General features: G+C 32.8%; 1 protein-coding gene across 4 annotated transcripts in view; it reads left to right on the top strand.

The window, feature by feature from the left end:
* Positions 1-20055, top strand: part of retn (retained) — an 87083-nt gene that overhangs the window by 58374 nt on the left and 8654 nt on the right. For all 4 annotated transcript variants that reach the window (XM_008198067.3, XM_008198068.3, XM_008198065.3 and 1 more), the window contains exons 4-5: positions 1632-1704; positions 19393-19576. In XM_008198067.3, coding sequence (XP_008196289.1) covers positions 1632-1704; positions 19393-19576 — 257 coding nt within the window. The remainder of the gene's footprint in view (positions 1-1631; positions 1705-19392; positions 19577-20055) is intronic.

Genomic DNA, 20055 nt, shown 5'->3' with positions numbered 1-20055 from the left:
CGTCTCGCTTTATAGAAAATAACATTTCGCTCCTTAATTTGAAGGTTCAAAGTCGGTATGTCTTTTCCTCCCACGGAAGGTACATACAATAGGTGCAAAGTGTATTTTTCTCTCATGGGTGGTAAATAATCAAAAGTGCCCTAGGGAGGTAAAGACATACTTTTAGCTCTCAAAAATTAGAGAGCAAATAGATATTTATTTAACGAGTTTGAGTATAAATTGGACGTTTTATTTCACGAATGGATTATCAAACCACGAGTGAAAACGAGGTGAAATAAATGATCCGATTTACACGAAAACGAGTTGAATACAACATTTTATTCTTTGAATTAGACTCAACAAGGCTTTATATCTGCTAAAAATAAACTAACGTTTTGTATTGATAAAGGCCAAACAGTTGTCAAAACTGTTTTACACAGAAGAAAAACCGGAAATTTTGACAATATCGAAGAATAAATATCATATTATATTAATCGAGCCAAAAAAATCGATTTGTATTACTAACTAGAGATGAGAAAAAGAAATTAAAATTCCATATTGATGTTGGTTTGGTATTATTTACAATTAAGCTTACTCAGTGAAAGGGGCTTATGGTGTTTGGTGGAAAAACCCGGAAAAGGCATTGTTTATACTGAGGAAGAGGATACGATAGCATAATGTAAAATCCATAATTTTATTGTTTGGAATAGTAGCTGATAAGAGGCCACCGCATTTAAATTCTTTTTCGTTGTAAAATTATAATAAAGCGACCATGTCAATGATACCAGCATTTTATATACAGCTGTCGTGTCGATAAGGTTGGCATTATTGTAATAAAATTAATTGTTGTGTACAAACGTACACAACACTAAAATGGCGACTTTTTAATTTTCAATTTATCTTTATGGTGATAAACCTGGAAACGATTAAATTTTTCGAAAATTGTGTTGATGATGATGGGATTTAATTCCTTCGCATTAAAGATCCGTGATGTCTATAATTAGAAACAGACTAAATGATGAGTAATTAATATCCAGTAAAAAAGTTAATTTGGAAATGGTAATTAATGTTTGAGATAATTTAAAGTTGAAGGATAAGCCCCAATAAAACACGGCATAAAAAGTTTAAAGGCAGCAACTTTAAAATACCACACAACACAAACATTGAGATGATGTGGGCTCCGAGCAGTGCATAATAAAGCGAACCCTGAGAATTCGCGCAATTAATCACGATATTATTAAGCGGCCGTTTTTATGGCAATAAGAGGCGCGGATAATCCGATATTCTCATAAGTTTGCGAATTTATCGGATTGTTCTGCGCCGGTAATTACTTTTATAGCGGAAAACTTCACAAAGCTCGAGCTTTATCAGCGCGTTCTACGTGATACGAACAATGTGCATATTCTAAAACGCGATAATTTATTGATAAGTGTGTTTCCGCAATAATATTAATAGTTAACAATATTCTTCGCGATAAACGTGCCTCGCTAAAAATGCACCCAACATTGTAACGCGCCACGTTTATGTCCGTTAATTACACAAATAAAGCGCTTAAAGCAGCAATTCCCTTCAAAATCCACCATAAATCACACGCCTCGCTGCAATTTTCTCCGTGGCAGTGGCATCGCCGATTAATTAGTTTTTTGTTTCAGTTGTATGAAATCAACGACGACCCCAAACGGAAAGAATTCCTCGACGATCTCTTCTCCTTCATGCAGAAACGGGGTAAGTCCGAACATTTTTGACCGAGCTGTCCTTCTTGGAAATTCGATTTCACCCCCGAATAATGGTCAATACCTGCAACAATGACTCTTCGTCATAAATCAGACAAGATTTAGCGACGGTTTACTCATACACACACCAAAAATTTAGAATTTGTTAAGTCTTGCCTCGCTTTGTTTTTCTTAATAAATCACTCGGTTTAGCGTCGGTAGCGACTTTCAAATTACGGTAATCACGCATCTATCAAATTTCGGGGTGTGCTATTAAGCCATTATTGAATTACAGGGGTCGCTACCGTTTAATTCTCTTGAATTAGCCGAATCATCTTGACGGTGATTCGGCTAATTTTAAACCACCTGAAGAGGACCAAATCACTTTGCTTCCAGTTTTCCGGGTAAAGGAGGATGGCCTTGCTACTAAATTAGATTATTTGGCAGGTTTTTGGCCAGTTGAACGGTCGCTTAATTTTAATTAATATTTCAAAGAGAGAAATTTTTATCTTAGGGTTGTGTAACTTTGTAAACAATTCGGGGGCCAAAAAGAGTACATAATTGGTTAACAAAAACGTTATTTACACTTTAAACTTAATTCGGTCAAATTTTTGTTTACCTAAAGGGGCGCGTTCCCACCGATTTTAGTTGTCCAATTAATGAAACTTCAATAAATATATCGGAAGAACCTTTGTTTCAGCTAAGTTGGTCAAACTTTTTACGATCATTTTTATTAAAATCTTGTTGAACAACTAAAATCGATCCGTGAGAACAGCTCTTAAGTGAGTTTCTGGTTTAAGTATGAACTAAATCACTTAGAATTATTCGAAATATTATAATATAACCAATATAATTCGCAAAAGGAACTGTATTAACAGTGCAGTTTTTAAGTGTCCATTGTGGAGCAAATAACGTGCTCGTGGCATTAACTTTTAAATGAATTGTATTGGTAACAGATTATTTATTTGCACCACAACTGTTTTTAAATAAAAAACAGGTATAGAATTTACTGGAACAAATCGTTTTGATCTACGACTATATATTGTAGCAACGTTTTCTTTGTACACCAATAAATTTTTATTATGATTATCCCAAATCGCAAAGACCCTTCAAGGTAATCAAGGCAAACTTTTATTGTGTAATTTATTTCAGACAGGCTGTAGTCGTTCAGACGAACCAATCGGTACCGTAAATATTTTCGGGTCTCTCCCTTGTCAAAACATCTTATTGTGAAGGTTGCTTATCTTAAACACAATTCTCTGTTGTAAAACTTTATGGTGTACAAAGAAAACGTTGCTGCAATATCTATCACAGATTCGCAAAAACTGTTAAAAGTGGTGAACGAATTTTATGTTTGTATAGTTATCTTAAGTTTTTTTTAAAAACGCCTTTCTTCCAAGAGACTAAGTTTCCTGGTTCAAAAAGAATTTGCTGAAATAAAATAATTTTTAGATTTAATCGTAATTCAGGGAGATTTCAGCAAATAAAATTTTTAGGTACTTAAATTAAAATAAAAATTGATTTTCTTCTGGATTGTATATACACCAAAATCTATACCCAGATATATTTATATACACGAAATTTTTTACTCTGATGCTACACTTTTTAATTTTTGCTGCTACGAAAAAAGGGAAGAAAACATAAAAGAGGCAAATATAAGTACCTTATCATAATTGGAAGTAGAAAAGATTAGAAAAAAAGTGTCAAAGCTGTAAAAAAAAGGAAAAGAGAATCAAAAAATCTGTTTAATCAGTGTCGACGTTTTGTAAGGGACATCTTCAGGACAATGGGAAGAAAATGGCACAGTAACTGAAGGTTTGAAGCACGCCAAAGGTGAAACCAAATTTTCCAAATTAACGCAGTCTAATCCAGAAAGACCCAGATCTTTATTTGACTTAACCCGCGAAAGTTTACCCTCTTCCATGTATAAAATAAAAAGATGTTTAAATTCCTGTACTTGCCTTTGAAAAAGCAGTTTTTTTTGCCAGTCACAAAACTAATAATAAAACACATTTGTGCATTGCACTCTACTTTTTGGGCGTAACCATTAATAAATAGTAATTTTATCTTAGTTCGCTAAGATTTCGAGCATGTTTAGACTCCCCGGCCAAATATAATGTGATTTAGAAATAATTACGAACTAAACTGAATTTCTCTGTACCTATACCGGACAATCTGTTTTTATTTTAGTTCTCGTATTTTTGCGAGTGTTTTTATTAGTAAAAGCGCTACGTTTTTCCAATTTTTAACGACCGTTATGTCGTAAAAACCTATAATTGTAAAAATATTAGAGCAAAAATATAGTGGAAAGGTTTTAATAACTATTATAAATCCATTGCCTTCCTTGCTTATTGAACACCGACTCCTACTTTTATTATCAGTGATGATTCTACCTACATTTCCATCGTAAACAGTGATTTAATGATTTCATCTAATGGTAAAATCCTGAATAATTAGAACCATCGACGATAAATGTTTTGATTGTTTTACCAATTAATCAGAGTAAAATTCCATCAGACGATAGTTGTGTTTTAGGAGCGTGATTAGGAGCAAACATCTACTAGTTTTTAGATTCAAATTAATTGCGTGAAAAAAAATTTTTTGGAGAGAGGTTTCGTGTCAAATTTAATTGTCGTGTTCGAACGGTGTGAATAAAATCTCGGATTGATTTTATTATAAAAATAATTTTCTAACAAATTACAACAGTTAGGTACTTCACTAAAACTAAAAAATGTATTACTTGGTATGTATTTACGAGGATGTATCTTGTCAAAAGCTCACCCCTTTCGTAAATAACCCATAAATCGTGCCATATTTTACCACATATAATCTTTTCAACCGTTCGGTATAAGGTAGAAAAATCCGGGGTGTGTTTCTTATTGGAGCACGTGCGGGCATCAAAGAGGGGTGTCGAAAGGAAACGTGTCAAGGAGGGATTGTCAGATAGCTACCAGTGATAGCCGTGCCCCCGTCAGACATCACTATTTCATTACAGTTGGAGGAATTCGGGATGCATCTGAATGCGAAATAGCGCCTCGTTTCCGTTCTTTCCAACATTAGAAATCTTGAAGTTTCTTTCGTGTATGCACGTATGATCGCGTGTAAGATTGCATCTAGCCAGCAGGGTGCAACTGCAACGACCAGTGCCACTCGTCACCTGACAATTGTACAAATAGCAAAAAGAACAATTTCTATAAACCCACTCTCCCATCGCGATTTTTAAAACCATTCATTATTCGAGACCCAGCCAAGATTAAATATCCCGTGGCTGTTGCAACCAAAACTAATTTTCTTGTTAGAAAAAACTGGCGCTACGCTACTGTGTTATTGTACGGCGGGGCAAGTAAAACTGTGATCTTCCTTTCCGAGAAACTGCAACTCGAATACAACATTACTAACATTTAATAATTTTAATAGCAGCACGATTCCTCTAGGTCACGACATAATTAGGACAATTTTCTGATTGCCAATAATTTCAATGCAGAATCGTAATTGGTTTATAGTTATAAATGCGGGAAAAGAGATCAAAACATTGTCCAAGCCATTAAGAGATGTTCCCGAAATAGGGAAACGTGCAGTTTTTGAATACTTATTGACCTGATCAAAAAAAATTAAAAATAACCCATAATTGACTCACACTGAATTAAATACTGATAAACAACAATCCATATAAAAATATTTTAAAGAAAAACAAAATACCTAGAATAAAAAAAATCAAAAAAACGTTTTAAATCCTTAAATGGAGAATTGAAATTTTAATTCGTTAAAATCTTTAGAATGATTCGATGTGTTGTACAGTCACGATCAAAAAGTATGACACCCCTAACAACCGGGTGCTAAGACAAAAGCCTGACTAAAACTTTTTAAGTCTTAAACTTCAACAATTAGGTTATTTTACAAAATATCCAGTTAGTTTATAAACTAGGCAACCTTACACATTAACCGTAACATATCTAAAAGATTTGTGGCGGTAGTTTTAGGGGTGTAATTCCTTTTGAACGTGACTGTACATGGCTGTAATTTGAAGACGAGTTAAATTAAATTTAACAAATAAAAATCAGTAGGTACCTACCTTAATTAAAAAAACTATGGTATACTATGGCTTTTTAATAGTTGATTAAATGATTATAAAAAAAATTGACAATACCTACCCATATAAAAAACGTTGACAAAATTTACAAAACAATTCTTTTACTTTTGGGTTTTTTTCCCATTTATTTACCAAGACAGCATGCATCTCCAAAGAAGAGTAGGTACTGTCCTGGATAAAATAGTACGTTTAGTTAGCTTAATTTAAGGTCTGAGAAAGTTATTCCTGCAACAATGTGTGCGAAACACCTGAAAATGAATCGATTTACCCGAATAAAAATAAAGCACAGCCGTGAAATAAAACCCGCCATATGTAATAATGAAGCAAATAAAATGAAACATAATAAGTCTGAATAGCATAACCTCAAAATAATAATTTGCAAAACGTGCTCGAGCAGATGTGGTGTAGGTGCGCGTATGGACGGACAATTACATTCAATTACAATGTATGAGATTTCACAGTTAGCTGTGGAGCAAAGCGCAATTGTTTCAGGCGAGGTGACCGAGCCTGGCGGCCGCCATTGCCAACATACAGAAAAAGAACAGAAGACTAGCGATCCATGGCACACTATCGTAAAGTGCATAAACGGACAAATGTCACGTTCGATAAAAAAACAACACATTTGTAAATTTAGATCGAAACAGTTAACGTTTTATTGAAGTGGTCGGCGTCGCGACGCTCTACACGCATGACGGCGCCGCGTTTCAGCCAACTATAGACAAGGCCACCATTTTGATTCGGAATGAAGGGGCGCGATTAAATCAAAGCAAGCGGGATTCCATACACGAACTTTCGACTTTTTTGCTTCTTATTATAAGTATAAGTAAAAATTAAATTATATAGTTAATTAATTACTAAAAACAGTGACCAGTCCCCTTTTTCGTTCATATCAAAGTTACTTTATTCCACTAGGTATTCGAGATTTTCAAACGGTTATATATACAGGGTCGCTGCTAGATATTTCGAAAACGGTTAACAGGGCACCAGAGCAACAGTTAAAAGTGTTATTTGAATTTTGTCATTTGAAAACTTTTTCAATTTTTAAAAATACAAGGTTAACTTGTTTTTTTTAAGTGGCAGGTAGGGTCAAATTCAATAATTTTCAAAAGAGTATTTTTTCCGAATTCAGTGATGTAACATATTGCCCAGCTTTATTTTTATTAAAAGGTAAAAAATAAAAATTCAAAAACTGAATTCTGGATATTTGAAAAAGTAAAATTATATTAGCTTGGAAAATACTGTTATTAGTAAACTTGTGTGCAGTAATTAAATGAAACTGGACGTATGGAAATTCTCATATTGGTTGGTCAGAAAGCCAAGAAGTCATGTATGAAAATAATTTTGAATATCTTTTGTAGCATAAAACTCATATAGTTCGCGTTCAAACTTTTTTATTAAAATGTGTTCTTTTTCAGTTATTTTAACAATTACGATTAACTTTTATTATTTTAATTTTTTGGTCAATGTTCGAGCGGCACAGAGCTATCGATGGATAAAGACATTTCCAAGGCTAACAACAGTATACATTCTTGCTCTTCTTAAAAATATCAGATTTGACCCTTCTTGTCATTAAAAAAAATCAAGTTAGCTCGTATTCTCAGAACAAATGGAGATAGAAATTTGATAAACACCTGAAAGGATAGAATTTATTATGTACTTAAGCATAGGTACCAAGTTTCGTTAAGTTTTGATGAATAGTTTCTTACAAAATTTAACTGTATCCATACTTTTTAGTGACCCTGTATTTTGTGTGAAATGTTAACGCTCTTAACTTTCCATGACGTCTCTGTAAATAGTTGCGGTCTGTTTGGGCCACCCGGTGTATGCATGTCTTGTCTAAAATGAATATCTCGCCTTCATCTTGTGTACACTGTCGGTCGGATCATATGATACCGAGAAGTCCGATGTCAAATGCGCGCCGTGATTGATGAGAGCACATTTATAATTAGCGGACACTTCCGGCCTGTTTATGTTGGCAGCCCTTGTGTACGCATTCCCGTCACTCACCGTCTCCGCCATTATGTCTCATCAAATGTTGCCAACTTCACATGTGGTGTTACCCTGTGATTAATCTCGCAAACGAGAGCTAGGTAAGATAATGACGAAATGGTAAAAGAGAGCTTTTCTTTCCATTGACAAATCCACCGTCTGAAGGCCATGCCATGCTTGTAATATGTTTCGCTTGCGGCAAGTGACCGCCGCGTGTGACAGACTGTAAATAAACTTCAAGTCAACACTCCACAACGGTTTGCTGCCTTTTGACCTGGCGTTAACTTCGCAGACAACACCTGTGTGCTGTGCGCAACTAGAAGGAAATTTATAGGAACGCGCCGGGTTCTAATGCATGACCATTAGTTTGTCAATGCATCGTCTTTCCGATGCACTCACGCCGATAATAAAAGCTTAATTAATCGCGCAAATACGCAAACGAATAATCAATATTTAATTTACGCAAATAGCACTCCAATGTCAAGCGCAAATGCGATTTTTTATTCGCAAATTGATCGATCAAGTTACAGCCAGAATTATTGAGGTGCGATTAGGTTTGTTTAGTTTTCACCTTGACGCTGTAATTCGTGCTAGTTATTTTCATCAACATCGAGTCTAAATCTTGTTATTTCTGAATTAACTCAGATGTTATAATAACACAAATTAAAAAAAAAACAAAAAAAAAATAAATTGCAAATTAAATAGCATTGCGCAATGAGGCTGTGTTAAAATGAATGCCGTTTTTAATTAGAGAATTTATACAGCGAATACACCTAGGCATTCGAAAATCACCTCCTATTGGAGTTAAACGGGGTGTTAAATTTTGAATGAAAATCTGTTATTTTGTAAAGTTATAACCATGAAAATTGCTATTTGAGCTTTCAGTTAAAAATGAAGAAACCCCTGAGGGGGTTAAATTGGGGTGATATAAAAATCCGTAACTTTTGAAGTTATATTCATGAAAATTGGTACTTGGGCTTTCTGTGAAAAATAAAAAAATATGTTTCAAGTTTTTCAGAAATTCCACCTTTTAAAGGGGTTGAGTTACTTTTATTATTAAGTAGTCTAAGTAATACTCTCTCTGAATGCCGCAGTTGCATTCTGATAGCATTGCCCATACAATTACATGGAACCTGTAAAATTATTATTATTGTAATAGTGAACTTCTCCGACTAATTAGATGACAATTGTACAGTTTTTGTTGATTAAGCCAGTAGTCCTTTAATTTTTTTGATCTGAACACGATCGGTTTCAGGATTTCAAAAAACAAAAAAAAAATTATCTTCGTTATCATCAACATTTTACTAAGGTGTTTTAGGCTAAGCTAAAACTCTTAAGAACAATGCATGCTAGCTCCTCTTAAAAGAAACGCCTCAACTTCGCAAACACCTCTATTGAAATAGGTATTTTTTAAAAATTTAAATCCATGCAAATATTTGGGCTTTCGGTTAAAGATGAAAAATGGTTGATTTCGGACTTTCGGAGGTTCCAGCCCCAAGGGGGTAAATATCCGTCACTGTTAATGCTATATATAACACGACAAATTTTTAAATTTACTGTTAGGCTTTAGCAGTTTTTTAAATTAAAGAATTAAAATTAATAAAAAAATCATAATTTGTAGATGCGCCAACACTGGGAATTATCTCATAGGAAACCGTTTCAGTAATAATTTATCTTTATTGTTGATCAAATTCTATTGCGATTGCAATTGTTAGACAACGTTGCCACATATCGTTTATTTAAAATTCGTTATTTATCAATAACCTTAATACAAAATTTTTTTTACTATTTTCACTTTCATATGTATGCAATTCTCTACGATACACACACAGTTGGTGCGACGGTTTTTGACCACCCTGTATAAACCGACAGTACGTAAGAACCAAAGTTTTTGCAAAACGCTGTATAATTTTAAGTTTTATAGGAGGTTAAATGGTTATTTAGTCTGATATATTTTTTAAATGTAAATATAGCTAATAAATTGCACCCTATTAACGAATTTCTACTGTTTTTGAAATTCACGGTAAATTTCAATGACAACTCCGAAAGTTGAAATTAGTGAAGAAAGTTGAAATTAGTCAACAATAGTGTTGACTTAGTATTAATTTCAATTTTAATTTTGTGGCTAGAATAAAAGGGTTTAAAATGTTGTAAGCAACTTATTTGTTAATGGGCAATTAACAATCTCAAATATTAAAGACACTCATTCGCTATTGCTCGTTCATGCTTTAAACGGTATCGATTATTAATTGCTTTTATAAACAAATTAGTTTATTAAATAACTATTCATTTATTAGACATTTAAAACAGGGAAAAACAAATTTAATAATCTCTGAGAGCTACTGTAAGAAGGAAAAATTAAAAATTAATTTATTTTTCTACATACCGGGTGCTCAAAAACCGGTCAATGGTGTGTGGTAGAGAATTGCTTACATATAAAGGTAAAAATTGTAAAAAAAAATGTATTAAAATTATTGATAAATAACGAATTTTCAATAAATGAATTGTGGCAACGTTGTCTAACAGTCGTGATCTCATTAGAATTTGATCAACTATAGAAATAAATTATTTTTGAAATGGTTTCCTAGGAAATAATGCCCATTGTTGGCACATCTACAATTTGTGATTTTTTTGTTGAATTTATTTTTTTTTAATTTAAAAAACTGTTAAAGTTTTATAGTAAATTTAAAAATAATTATTCATCGTTTTGTTAGGGAACGATTACTTGGTGTGAAACATAAAAACATTAAAGAATAATAAAAATTGAAGAAGTTAACAAAATAAGTTTATAGCTACAGATTTTTTAAAATACGACTTTAGGAATTTTTTCAAGATTTTTCCCGTAATCTACACATACTTCTCAACAACGTACCACTGAGTTGGTGCGCCAGTTTTTGAGCACTCTGTAGTGACTAAAAATAATCGTTTTGAGCCTCAATTTTCTTCTTTACGAATATAGTTGGAAGTTAGAGGAAACCAAATATTGATAAACTCCCACCAACTTGCATAAATTTCTAGTGACGATACATTGCGCAAACCACATAAGATAGGCCTGCCTATTCTAAAAAAAATTGAAAAAATATGGTATTTTTCAGATTAAGATAAAATTTGAGAGACATTATTATGACATCTCCAAATAAAAATTTATTGGTATCAATTTTTTTTTGAATTTTTTTCTTTGCCTTTGTAAGTATTGTCTTAGATGTTTTGCTAATTAAAGGCTATAGAAAAATAGAGGAACTAATGTAGTAATTAAGTGTCAAATGTCGAAGTTGTATTTTGCAGTGGTACAATCGGGCTCATCGTCGGTCGTCGCGGTATACCTGTTGAAAAATTAATTAAAAACCAGCGCCTACAAAAAGTCGTTCTTTTAATTGCTGTTTGGCCGTATATAATTTTATTCTTTGGGATTATTACGCGTCACAATGTTCCGAATCGTTTATCACAAGAATTAATCAAGTTGAAGGCAATTTACATCAATTTATCTGGAAGCAAGGCATTATGGTGCCAATACATTTCAAATATCGACTCTTTATGTGGGCATAAACAATATGTTGACAAGCTTGTTAATCGGCCTTCTGCAGACAATTACATGATCAACGGGGTACCTAATGGCACCTCCCGACACGTCGATAACATTTCCTATAATTACCCTGCCTGATTATTAATCGTACTACGCTAAATTACGATCTCGCCACTTTTTCGACTTATCACAGCCTGGTTTCTGATCGAATTTTATACGGCTTTAATTGAACAGGGCTCGATGAATAAATCAAACATGTCGTGAAAGGAAATCGGCATGTCGGTCGGTATACGAAGAGAAAAATACAAATAAAAATCGGATTACAAATGATCTGTAAGAGACCTATGCATATTAATATCCAATACAGGATAATGTAGCTACGGGTGAAAATTAAATGAATTTTACTGCACGTCTTTAGAAAAATGATAATTGGGTGAAGAAAGGAGAGAAGGGTGCGATCTCTTCGCTATATACCTGCCTAGACATGATGAACGATATTCTTGTTAATCATACGTCACGTTTTATTATAAAGGGTGCACCTGGGTCTAGGAGTAATAACCAACAACAACAACCCACAGTGAAAGCAGCCTCAATTATCACTTTTGCATAACAAACAAAAATTTTATATTTCCCGCTTCGTGACACTTAAGTACAGTTTCAACCAGTTGATATTTCTATCCGCTATTATCACTTGTCAACTGTACGCGTTTTATAATTGATTCAGATTCGATATGCATCTTAGGTGGCGGTGTTCACAGGTGGCCCTCCAGGTGAGATCGCCAATTAGCATTTATGAATAATATTGTAAATTTAATGACTTGTGGATTGGTCATTTTTTCCCGTTTAAAATGTTTCTCATGTCATAATTATGTGACAGCGTAAAAGTGACATTCATTTTTATGACACCATTCGTGCGGGAATAAATGCAGCGTTAAATTTGTAAATAATTTAATCGTTTTAAGAGTCTTGCTATGCTCCGCCCCGAATGCGCGCGCACGGGGCGGGGAGAAGGCGGGGCCACATCTATTGTTTATTTCTAGAAACACTTTGACACTAATGATTATTAATATTTTTTCTGCAACTCTTATAATACAACCTGTTGCGTCTTAGAGACAACTGTTACGACGTCAATGTCTAATGTTTTAATTTAATAAATTGTTAACCAAAAACAGTACTATAGTTACTAGACTAACCAAAAATTTTTTTAGACAGACGGACTTCAAGGAATTTATGTCGAGAATATTCAATTTGTAATTTTCCAAATCTACTCGTAAGCATCGTTGTTTTAGAATATCAACACTAGAAATAAAAAAAAATGGAATAATCGCATTTTTTATTTTATTGAAATTTATATTCTAATGGTCGGTTTACAGAAAGTGAAATTAGAATTTAATTCCGAATTAAACTCGACATTAAGTTATCATTTAAAATGCATTGATAATGTCAAGTTAATCTCGAATTCAAATTTGGTTATTGCATTTGAATGTTCTGTAAACCGGACCTTTATTAATTAATTTTAATTATAAAGAAGGGTAGAACAATTTTGAATATATCACACGTACATATATTGAAAAATATAAAGTAGTTAATAGTAAACGCTGAATTCTGGGCGTCTTATTAGTTTTTCAAATACAGGGTGTTTCATATAACTTTGCGAGGCTTGTGCCGAATCTACGCACTTAAATATACAAAACCACAAAATACTTGATACAAAACATACACATTTAGTTATTTAATTTTTGGAAACCTATGACAGTAGTTGTCAGATGTCTGTTTCTTCAATAGTGATAAATTTCTGTTTTTTACAAACAATTATTATCACGTGCATATTAATTTAATAACCAAAAACAGTATTATAATTACAAGACTAACCAAAAAATATTTTAGACAAAGGGAAACGGATTTCGAGGAATTTATGTCAAGAAAATATTCAGTTCGTAATTTGCCTACATGCGTGATGTAACTAACTAAGTAAAAACGTAGTATTTTTTTGAAGGGGTGAACAAACTACTTAAGATCCAATTTTTCAAAATTTGTAATCGAGTACGTATCGGTATATGTATTATTGATAGCATTTTACAGGCGCAGGTCTCGTAAAGTTATGTGAATCAACCTGTATAGTCAAAAATATTTTAGCAGACTCACCCCGCATAAATTCTGCCGTTTTTTTTGAATTCAACTTTGTTAATAGTACGTAGTTATTATAATTTATTCACACGTTTATTAGATTTTGTTTGATTAGTTGTTTGTTAATTTTTCAGTTAAAAAATAGTGACATAGTACCTAATGTTAATTGTTCTTTTTACATTATTTTCCTATAATATAATATCGAATAATGATTTATAAGGAGTGGTTAACAAACTTTGAAGAAGATTTATTAAAAATTTAAATTTCAACTACAATTTCATAACTACGAGTATGTACACTCAAGATAAAAAAGAATGACACCCCTAAAACCGCAGTCACAAATCTTTTCGATATGATACGGGTAATGTGTACACTTGGCTAGTTTATAAACTTGCTGGATATTGTGTAAACTAGCTAAACTGTTTGTTAAAATGTATGACCTAAAAGATTTTAGTGGTACTTTTGGCTATCCAGCCCGGTTGGGTTGGTAGGGGTGTCGTTCTTTTTGATTGTGACTGTACTTCATTTAAATTTTAAATTTTATTTCTTGTCAATTTTTTGCCTCAGTTTTGTGCGACTAAAATTGCTTATAAAAAAATGCTTTAAAACAGAAAGCGCGTCAAGAATTTGTTTATGCCAAAGTTGCGGCCCGCCTCTTCCGGTTAATTTATGTCATTAAACCCGAAATATCTGCGATATAAACCGAAAGTGTCTTATAAATCAAAATTTTAAAACTCATTAAACCTAAGCATCCAAACTCTCGGCCAAACTGACATTGTACCAGTAAGTTTATTTAGAGCAATTTGTTCGTGATGCGATTAAATTAAAAAAAGGCGCGCAGACTGAAGCACATGTGCGATGGCAATTCAGCGAGCCATTAGCTCTTAAAATTTAACTATCGTTCTGATTATAAACGAAATCTTGTATTTTTACAAACAAATTTAGTTTTATATGCTATTAAATCGAATTTCTGATTTATGCGTAACAGCGGTTTGACGATTCGAATTCTCTCGAGGGTAAATCGCTATTTTTAAGCCGATTGTTCCGATGATTTGGGATTGAGGAAGGCGGTCCAGGTTGCAACACATGTTTGTAAATAGATCTGCAGACAAGCGGTCTACATTAGAACAAGCCAGAGAATAAATTTAACTTCTAAGAACGGTCGTATAAAATACAATGTGCGACCCACCGAAACCAAACGTTTCGTAGAAAATGAATGAAATTGTAAAAATGGCGGGCCTTTTGATCGCCGATCGTAAAACTGAATAAATTAAAACAGCTGCGATTTCACTGCGGCGGGACCTCTCAACGTATTAAATTGTTATTAATAATAATAAGTTTCACTCTTCGAAATGAGATGTGGCCGCGGTTTGACTTGCGGAATGGGACAAGTGACACCTTCAAAGGGGCACCTAAAATATATTTTGACAAAATATAATAATATTATTATACATTGTTGCGCATTTTTTCCGCAACCGAATTGGAGCCGAACCAACTGTGGATTTTTTCTTCAAACGAAATTACTTATTTAAAGCTATTATTTCTGAAATGAGTTTATTCTTGTTTCATTAAATTAGAACATGAAAGAAAGCCAATTTGCTCTACGTTTTGAAAGAGTCATTTAAATGCAAATTTTACAGTGGTTGTAAAAATATTAATGCAATCAATCACTAGACCAAGCGTATTATTAAATAATTTTGGCGATTGCTAGTTAATGTTTCTTCGTTTGGAAAAAATATCAGAAGGATGTTAAAATCGTGCACCAGCAGGTGCGATGTACGTTTTGGACTAATTATTTTAAATATGTGAGTGTAATGATGTTGTTTGATGGCAATTATATTGGAAAGTCGAGACCACGTACAAATTATCTCAAATTTCGGTAAACATTAGCTTTGCTGGAATTGGTTGGCAGTTGGTTCGTTTCCTTAGAATTATTATTCAACCCACATGAGAATATCTTCTATGCATTACTCTTCGTTTTACAATAAGGAGAAATTACTGAAATTACCTGTGATATGCATATTGCATATAATAATACGGTAGAAATGTGCAAACTATAATATTAAATTCATTTCGTGATCTACCAGAAATTCCACACAATTTCTACAAATTGCACACGGCGATTTTTCGTTTGGCCGAAGAGCTCCAAGCCAATTAATTCACAACGAAAAAAAGAAACACTATCTTACTTAGGTCTTTATTTCTTGGTGGAACAACTGAAAATTTTTATATTTTTATTTTTGTAATAAAGTATTACAAACCCATAGATTTAATTTGTTTTGATAATATTTTGCTTGCCTTTATACCTGAAAATGTTTAAATTCTGAAAGTGCCAAACCATATATTATAGGTAGACTTCAAATCGACTTCGTTATTCCTTTATAGATATTTTACTTTTAATTTTAAATATGTCCCACAATATGACAAATAAATAATAAATAATAAATAATAATAAATAATAGTAAACAGAAAAAAAATGTAGACGATTTTAAATAAAAAAGCTTCATAACAACGAAAACAATTTCTATCTTAATAGTTTTTGTTTACAAATTCAAGCAAAAATACCTATATCCCATTTCACTTCATAGTAGAATTTTGCAACAGTGCATTTGAATTTTTTGGAGTGAAATGGAGCATAAATTAAGGGTTTTTTGAAGGTTTTCTTAGCTCAAAACATGTCGTTGGGATTTAGTTTAACACAGAATTCTTTTCTTTCACAGAAACTCTCAATTTGTGCTTTATTTCTCACTCCGAAAAATGCCAATGCGGTGTTGCAATTTTACTATGAACTGAAATGGCATTTACATACTATTTTCTTGGCACTAACTTTTCTTGATTCGATTTGATTTGATTTTTAATTAAATTTCAACTGACTGACAAGCCGCTATTTTTTTTGACACTTTAAAGTGAAATTTAATTGTTTTCATATGTAGCTACAAGCTTTTCTAGAAATTAAGTATTTAGAATAGCAATTTTGAATTGTAAATTATTATTGTTACGTTACCCTGAAGTATGAGTGTGATAAATATTTGGAATTAGGAGTTAATTACCCAAAAAAGTATAAGTTTTGTCTAATCCGTACATAAGAAGTATTGAAAGTACTGATAATGATATTTATCTGAAAATTGATCCCCATCGGCAACATGTTATAAGATCCTGTTCAACGCAAATATTTTTAACATGTTGGCACTTCAGGTTATACCAGAAATCACTATCAACTTTCTTATTTTAAATAAAAATAGAACTATTGTGTTTTTTTGATGACTCGAGTTATTTCAAAGGGATTTTTATCAGCTTTCTCTACACCTTAATTTGGCCGTTTTTGAAAAGTTTAGATTTTTTTGAAAATTTTTAGATTTGCACTTTTCACTTAAAAAATCGGTAGTTTACCCTATAAGTTAATAAATTTGTCAATGCCAACAATAGGTTCGTGTAACTTAAAAGCTATGTTACTTTTTTTTAGAAATTCGAAAACACCAAAGAAAAGTTCTAAACTTTCTCTTTTAAATGATTTCAACGATTTAAAAACTTTTTAAAATTGGGGGTAATCGATTTTTGCAAAAAACTCTCGAAAAACTCTAAATATTTCGAAAACGGCTAACTTTAGGTATAGGAGTATTCCAAAAATACAGTAAAAACACAGCTTTGTGCCACCATATTGAAAATATTTTCATATAACAGGACCTAATGGATTATGGTTGTGTACAAATGTTCAGACTTTCATTATTTTAAAACTCTCTCAGTAGAGTTTAGAGGGAACAGGCTGTAGGTATATGGTTTCTTCTACTTTTTTTAAATAAAAATTTACAATGATGTAAATACCCAACTGAAACACCCTGTAGATTATTTTGGAGACAAGAATTAAAGTAAAAAAAAATGTGATGTGTTTCTGATCACAGCAGCGTGTTGTTTTGAAAGTTCTTGGTTGGTGGTCAATTCCCGTTGTCAGTTTTTCGTGTTATCTGGTTCTACCTTCGTCAGTTTTGATCCATAAATGTCACCACGTGTAAGTTATAGTTTCATGTGGCAGTGCGTCTCGCAGCACTTCGCCGTGTTACTTTTACGACCCCCGATCCGTCGGAATGCACATGAAAGAACAGTTTGTGTTTTATGTATCATTTGTTGCAGTGTGTCGCCGCTTTTCGATATATAATTTGATCAAAGAGACTGACATTGTAAAGTACGACTTTGACGATGTTTAGATCGGATCACCCCCATTAAATCCGAAACGCTTCCAAATGTTTAATTACTCGCCGCTTTGGCCTGGCACAAAGAGACTTTTCCAACGGAAGGATAAGCCAATGAGTGACAAACCATGACTGATTATCCCCACGTGATCAGATCGACAATAATATAAATATCCTTAGAGGCAGACAGTATCATTATAAAAATAGTTTATAACCGCTCTAATTTCATTTGGGGTCGGGAACACGTGGTGCCCAAATTTCTTTGTTGCTTTTCACTTGATTTGACATGCACGTCGAGGGTATTTATAAATCCAAATTGTTTGCCAGGTTTGATACCTCAATCAGCCGCAAAATCTCAAATAAGTCAACAAATTACTACATTTCTCACAGCAGATTTTTTTAATAACGCTACACGAATTTGGCTAAAATGGAACATTAATAATTAATAGAAAAAACGAAAGGCCATGAAAAATTATATTTTGGATTCTGATAATCCCAGGAGGCCAAATATTTAAAATTTCGATGATTTCTTTATTTGATGGGATAAATCATGCTCTTGGCTTTGGAAAATGACAAATCTTATTTACGAGTTGTAAATATTTTTCGTCTTTTCGTTATATTTCAATTTGAAGCTAGACGAAAACAGATGTAACCATTTCCTGTCGGTGTGCGTCTACTAAGACGAATTAATCGATAAAATTAGTATAATTTTTAATGACACGAGTGTTGCCAACACATTAATTTGTCCACCAAAATATTTTTTCAGCAATTTTTAATCCACTCGGCACCGAAATACAGCAAATTCATTGCTCAGTTTTGTTTTCATTATAAACGTTGTAACCTTAGAAGACATAATAATGGCAACTAAGAGATATTGGACGATGGCCAATCTGTTAATAAACCAAATTCACCAGTTGACATAATGTGGCTGTTCCTGATTTTTATAATTATTATCAATTGAGCAACGATTTTAAATAAACAGCAAGAATTTGATGCGTCCACGAGTAAAAAAAAACGATGCTGCTTCGAAAATAGAAATGAAAACTATTAAAAATTGTGTTATCACCTGTTCTCAATTTATAAAACAATATAAACGATACGTTGCGGGTATTGTACGTCAATGACTTGACGTGGTGCAATTAAATTCAGTGAAAATATTTTTTATTAAACAACAAATCTCACCTTCTATAAAATTTCACGTTAATTTAAGTTGGTGATTTTTGAGGTTGTGTAAACCTAATGAAGATTGACGTATCTAAGATTGAAAACATTTGTCTTGAGAACGCATCAAGTATAATTACCGGTTCCGAAATAGAATTTGAAATCATAATCTACGGACAAACGCTAAAATTAAATAAATCATCACGGCATTCTTTAGATGCGAGCCAGAAAAACAAAACTAGACTGTCATATGATGATCGGCTATTAAAAGATCTCCCGTCGTCATTAACGATTCTATATATTCACGAAGCAAATCAATCATTATCCGAGTTAATGTTAGAATCTTGCGACATATTGCACATTTTAATACCGTAATTCATCCGAGCCAAAGGAAAGCCGTAAATAATAACGCGTTGTAGACTGACTGATTCAGTCTATTGGACGCAAATCTGGCCGGTCAACGTTTTATTACTTTTTAAACACATGTTATTAATTACCGCGACAAATTTTTAAGCTTGTAGTTTACTCGACTTAAATTTAGACACGCGAAACCTTTCATCTTTCCAATGTTTATGCCGCATCCGGCAAACATTTTTGTTTATTTTACCTTGCATATTGTTCCAGGTACTCCGATCAATCGACTGCCCATCATGGCCAAATCCGTTCTCGATTTATACGAATTGTACAATTTAGTCATCGCGAGGGGTGGACTTGTTGATGTCATCAATAAGAAACTCTGGCAGGAAATTATCAAAGGGCTGCATCTACCGTCGTCGATAACGTCGGCAGCTTTCACACTCAGGACGCAGTAAGTGACATAAATCTGTTCAAACTTTCACCGTTCCCACCAAAAAACCACGGAACTATATACAACAAAACCTGATATATTAATTTTACTTCATTGTTTACAAATTTGCACAATAATTAATGAATTATTTTGTAAGTTTAGATTTTTTGTAATTATACAAAAATTTTTTGAGGTATAGTTACTCCAGGAGAAATGTCTTGTTTTAACGAGGAAATCATTTTATCAGTTAAGAAAAACGTTAAAATTTCAAATTTATGACAGTTTACATCACCAACATAAACGGAAGTAAGCCTTAATAATCTTGTCAATTTTACCTAAAGAAATTTTATTACCAACTAAAACAGTAGTTCTTGATCACCAGTTTAATAGATTGATAAATAAACTTTCTAATACTACTACTACTTTACTTATAATACTATTAATATCTTTCTGTCATTTGATAGACAATTCTGTAATTTCAAACTGTTAGTTTTTGAAAA

Source organism: Tribolium castaneum, chromosome 3 (assembly GCF_031307605.1).
Source record: "Tribolium castaneum strain GA2 chromosome 3, icTriCast1.1, whole genome shotgun sequence".
NCBI classification, from domain to species: Eukaryota; Metazoa; Arthropoda; class Insecta; order Coleoptera; family Tenebrionidae; genus Tribolium; species Tribolium castaneum.
Note: the sequence above shows the minus strand (reverse complement) of the source record. Positions and strands in the feature narration are given on the sequence as shown.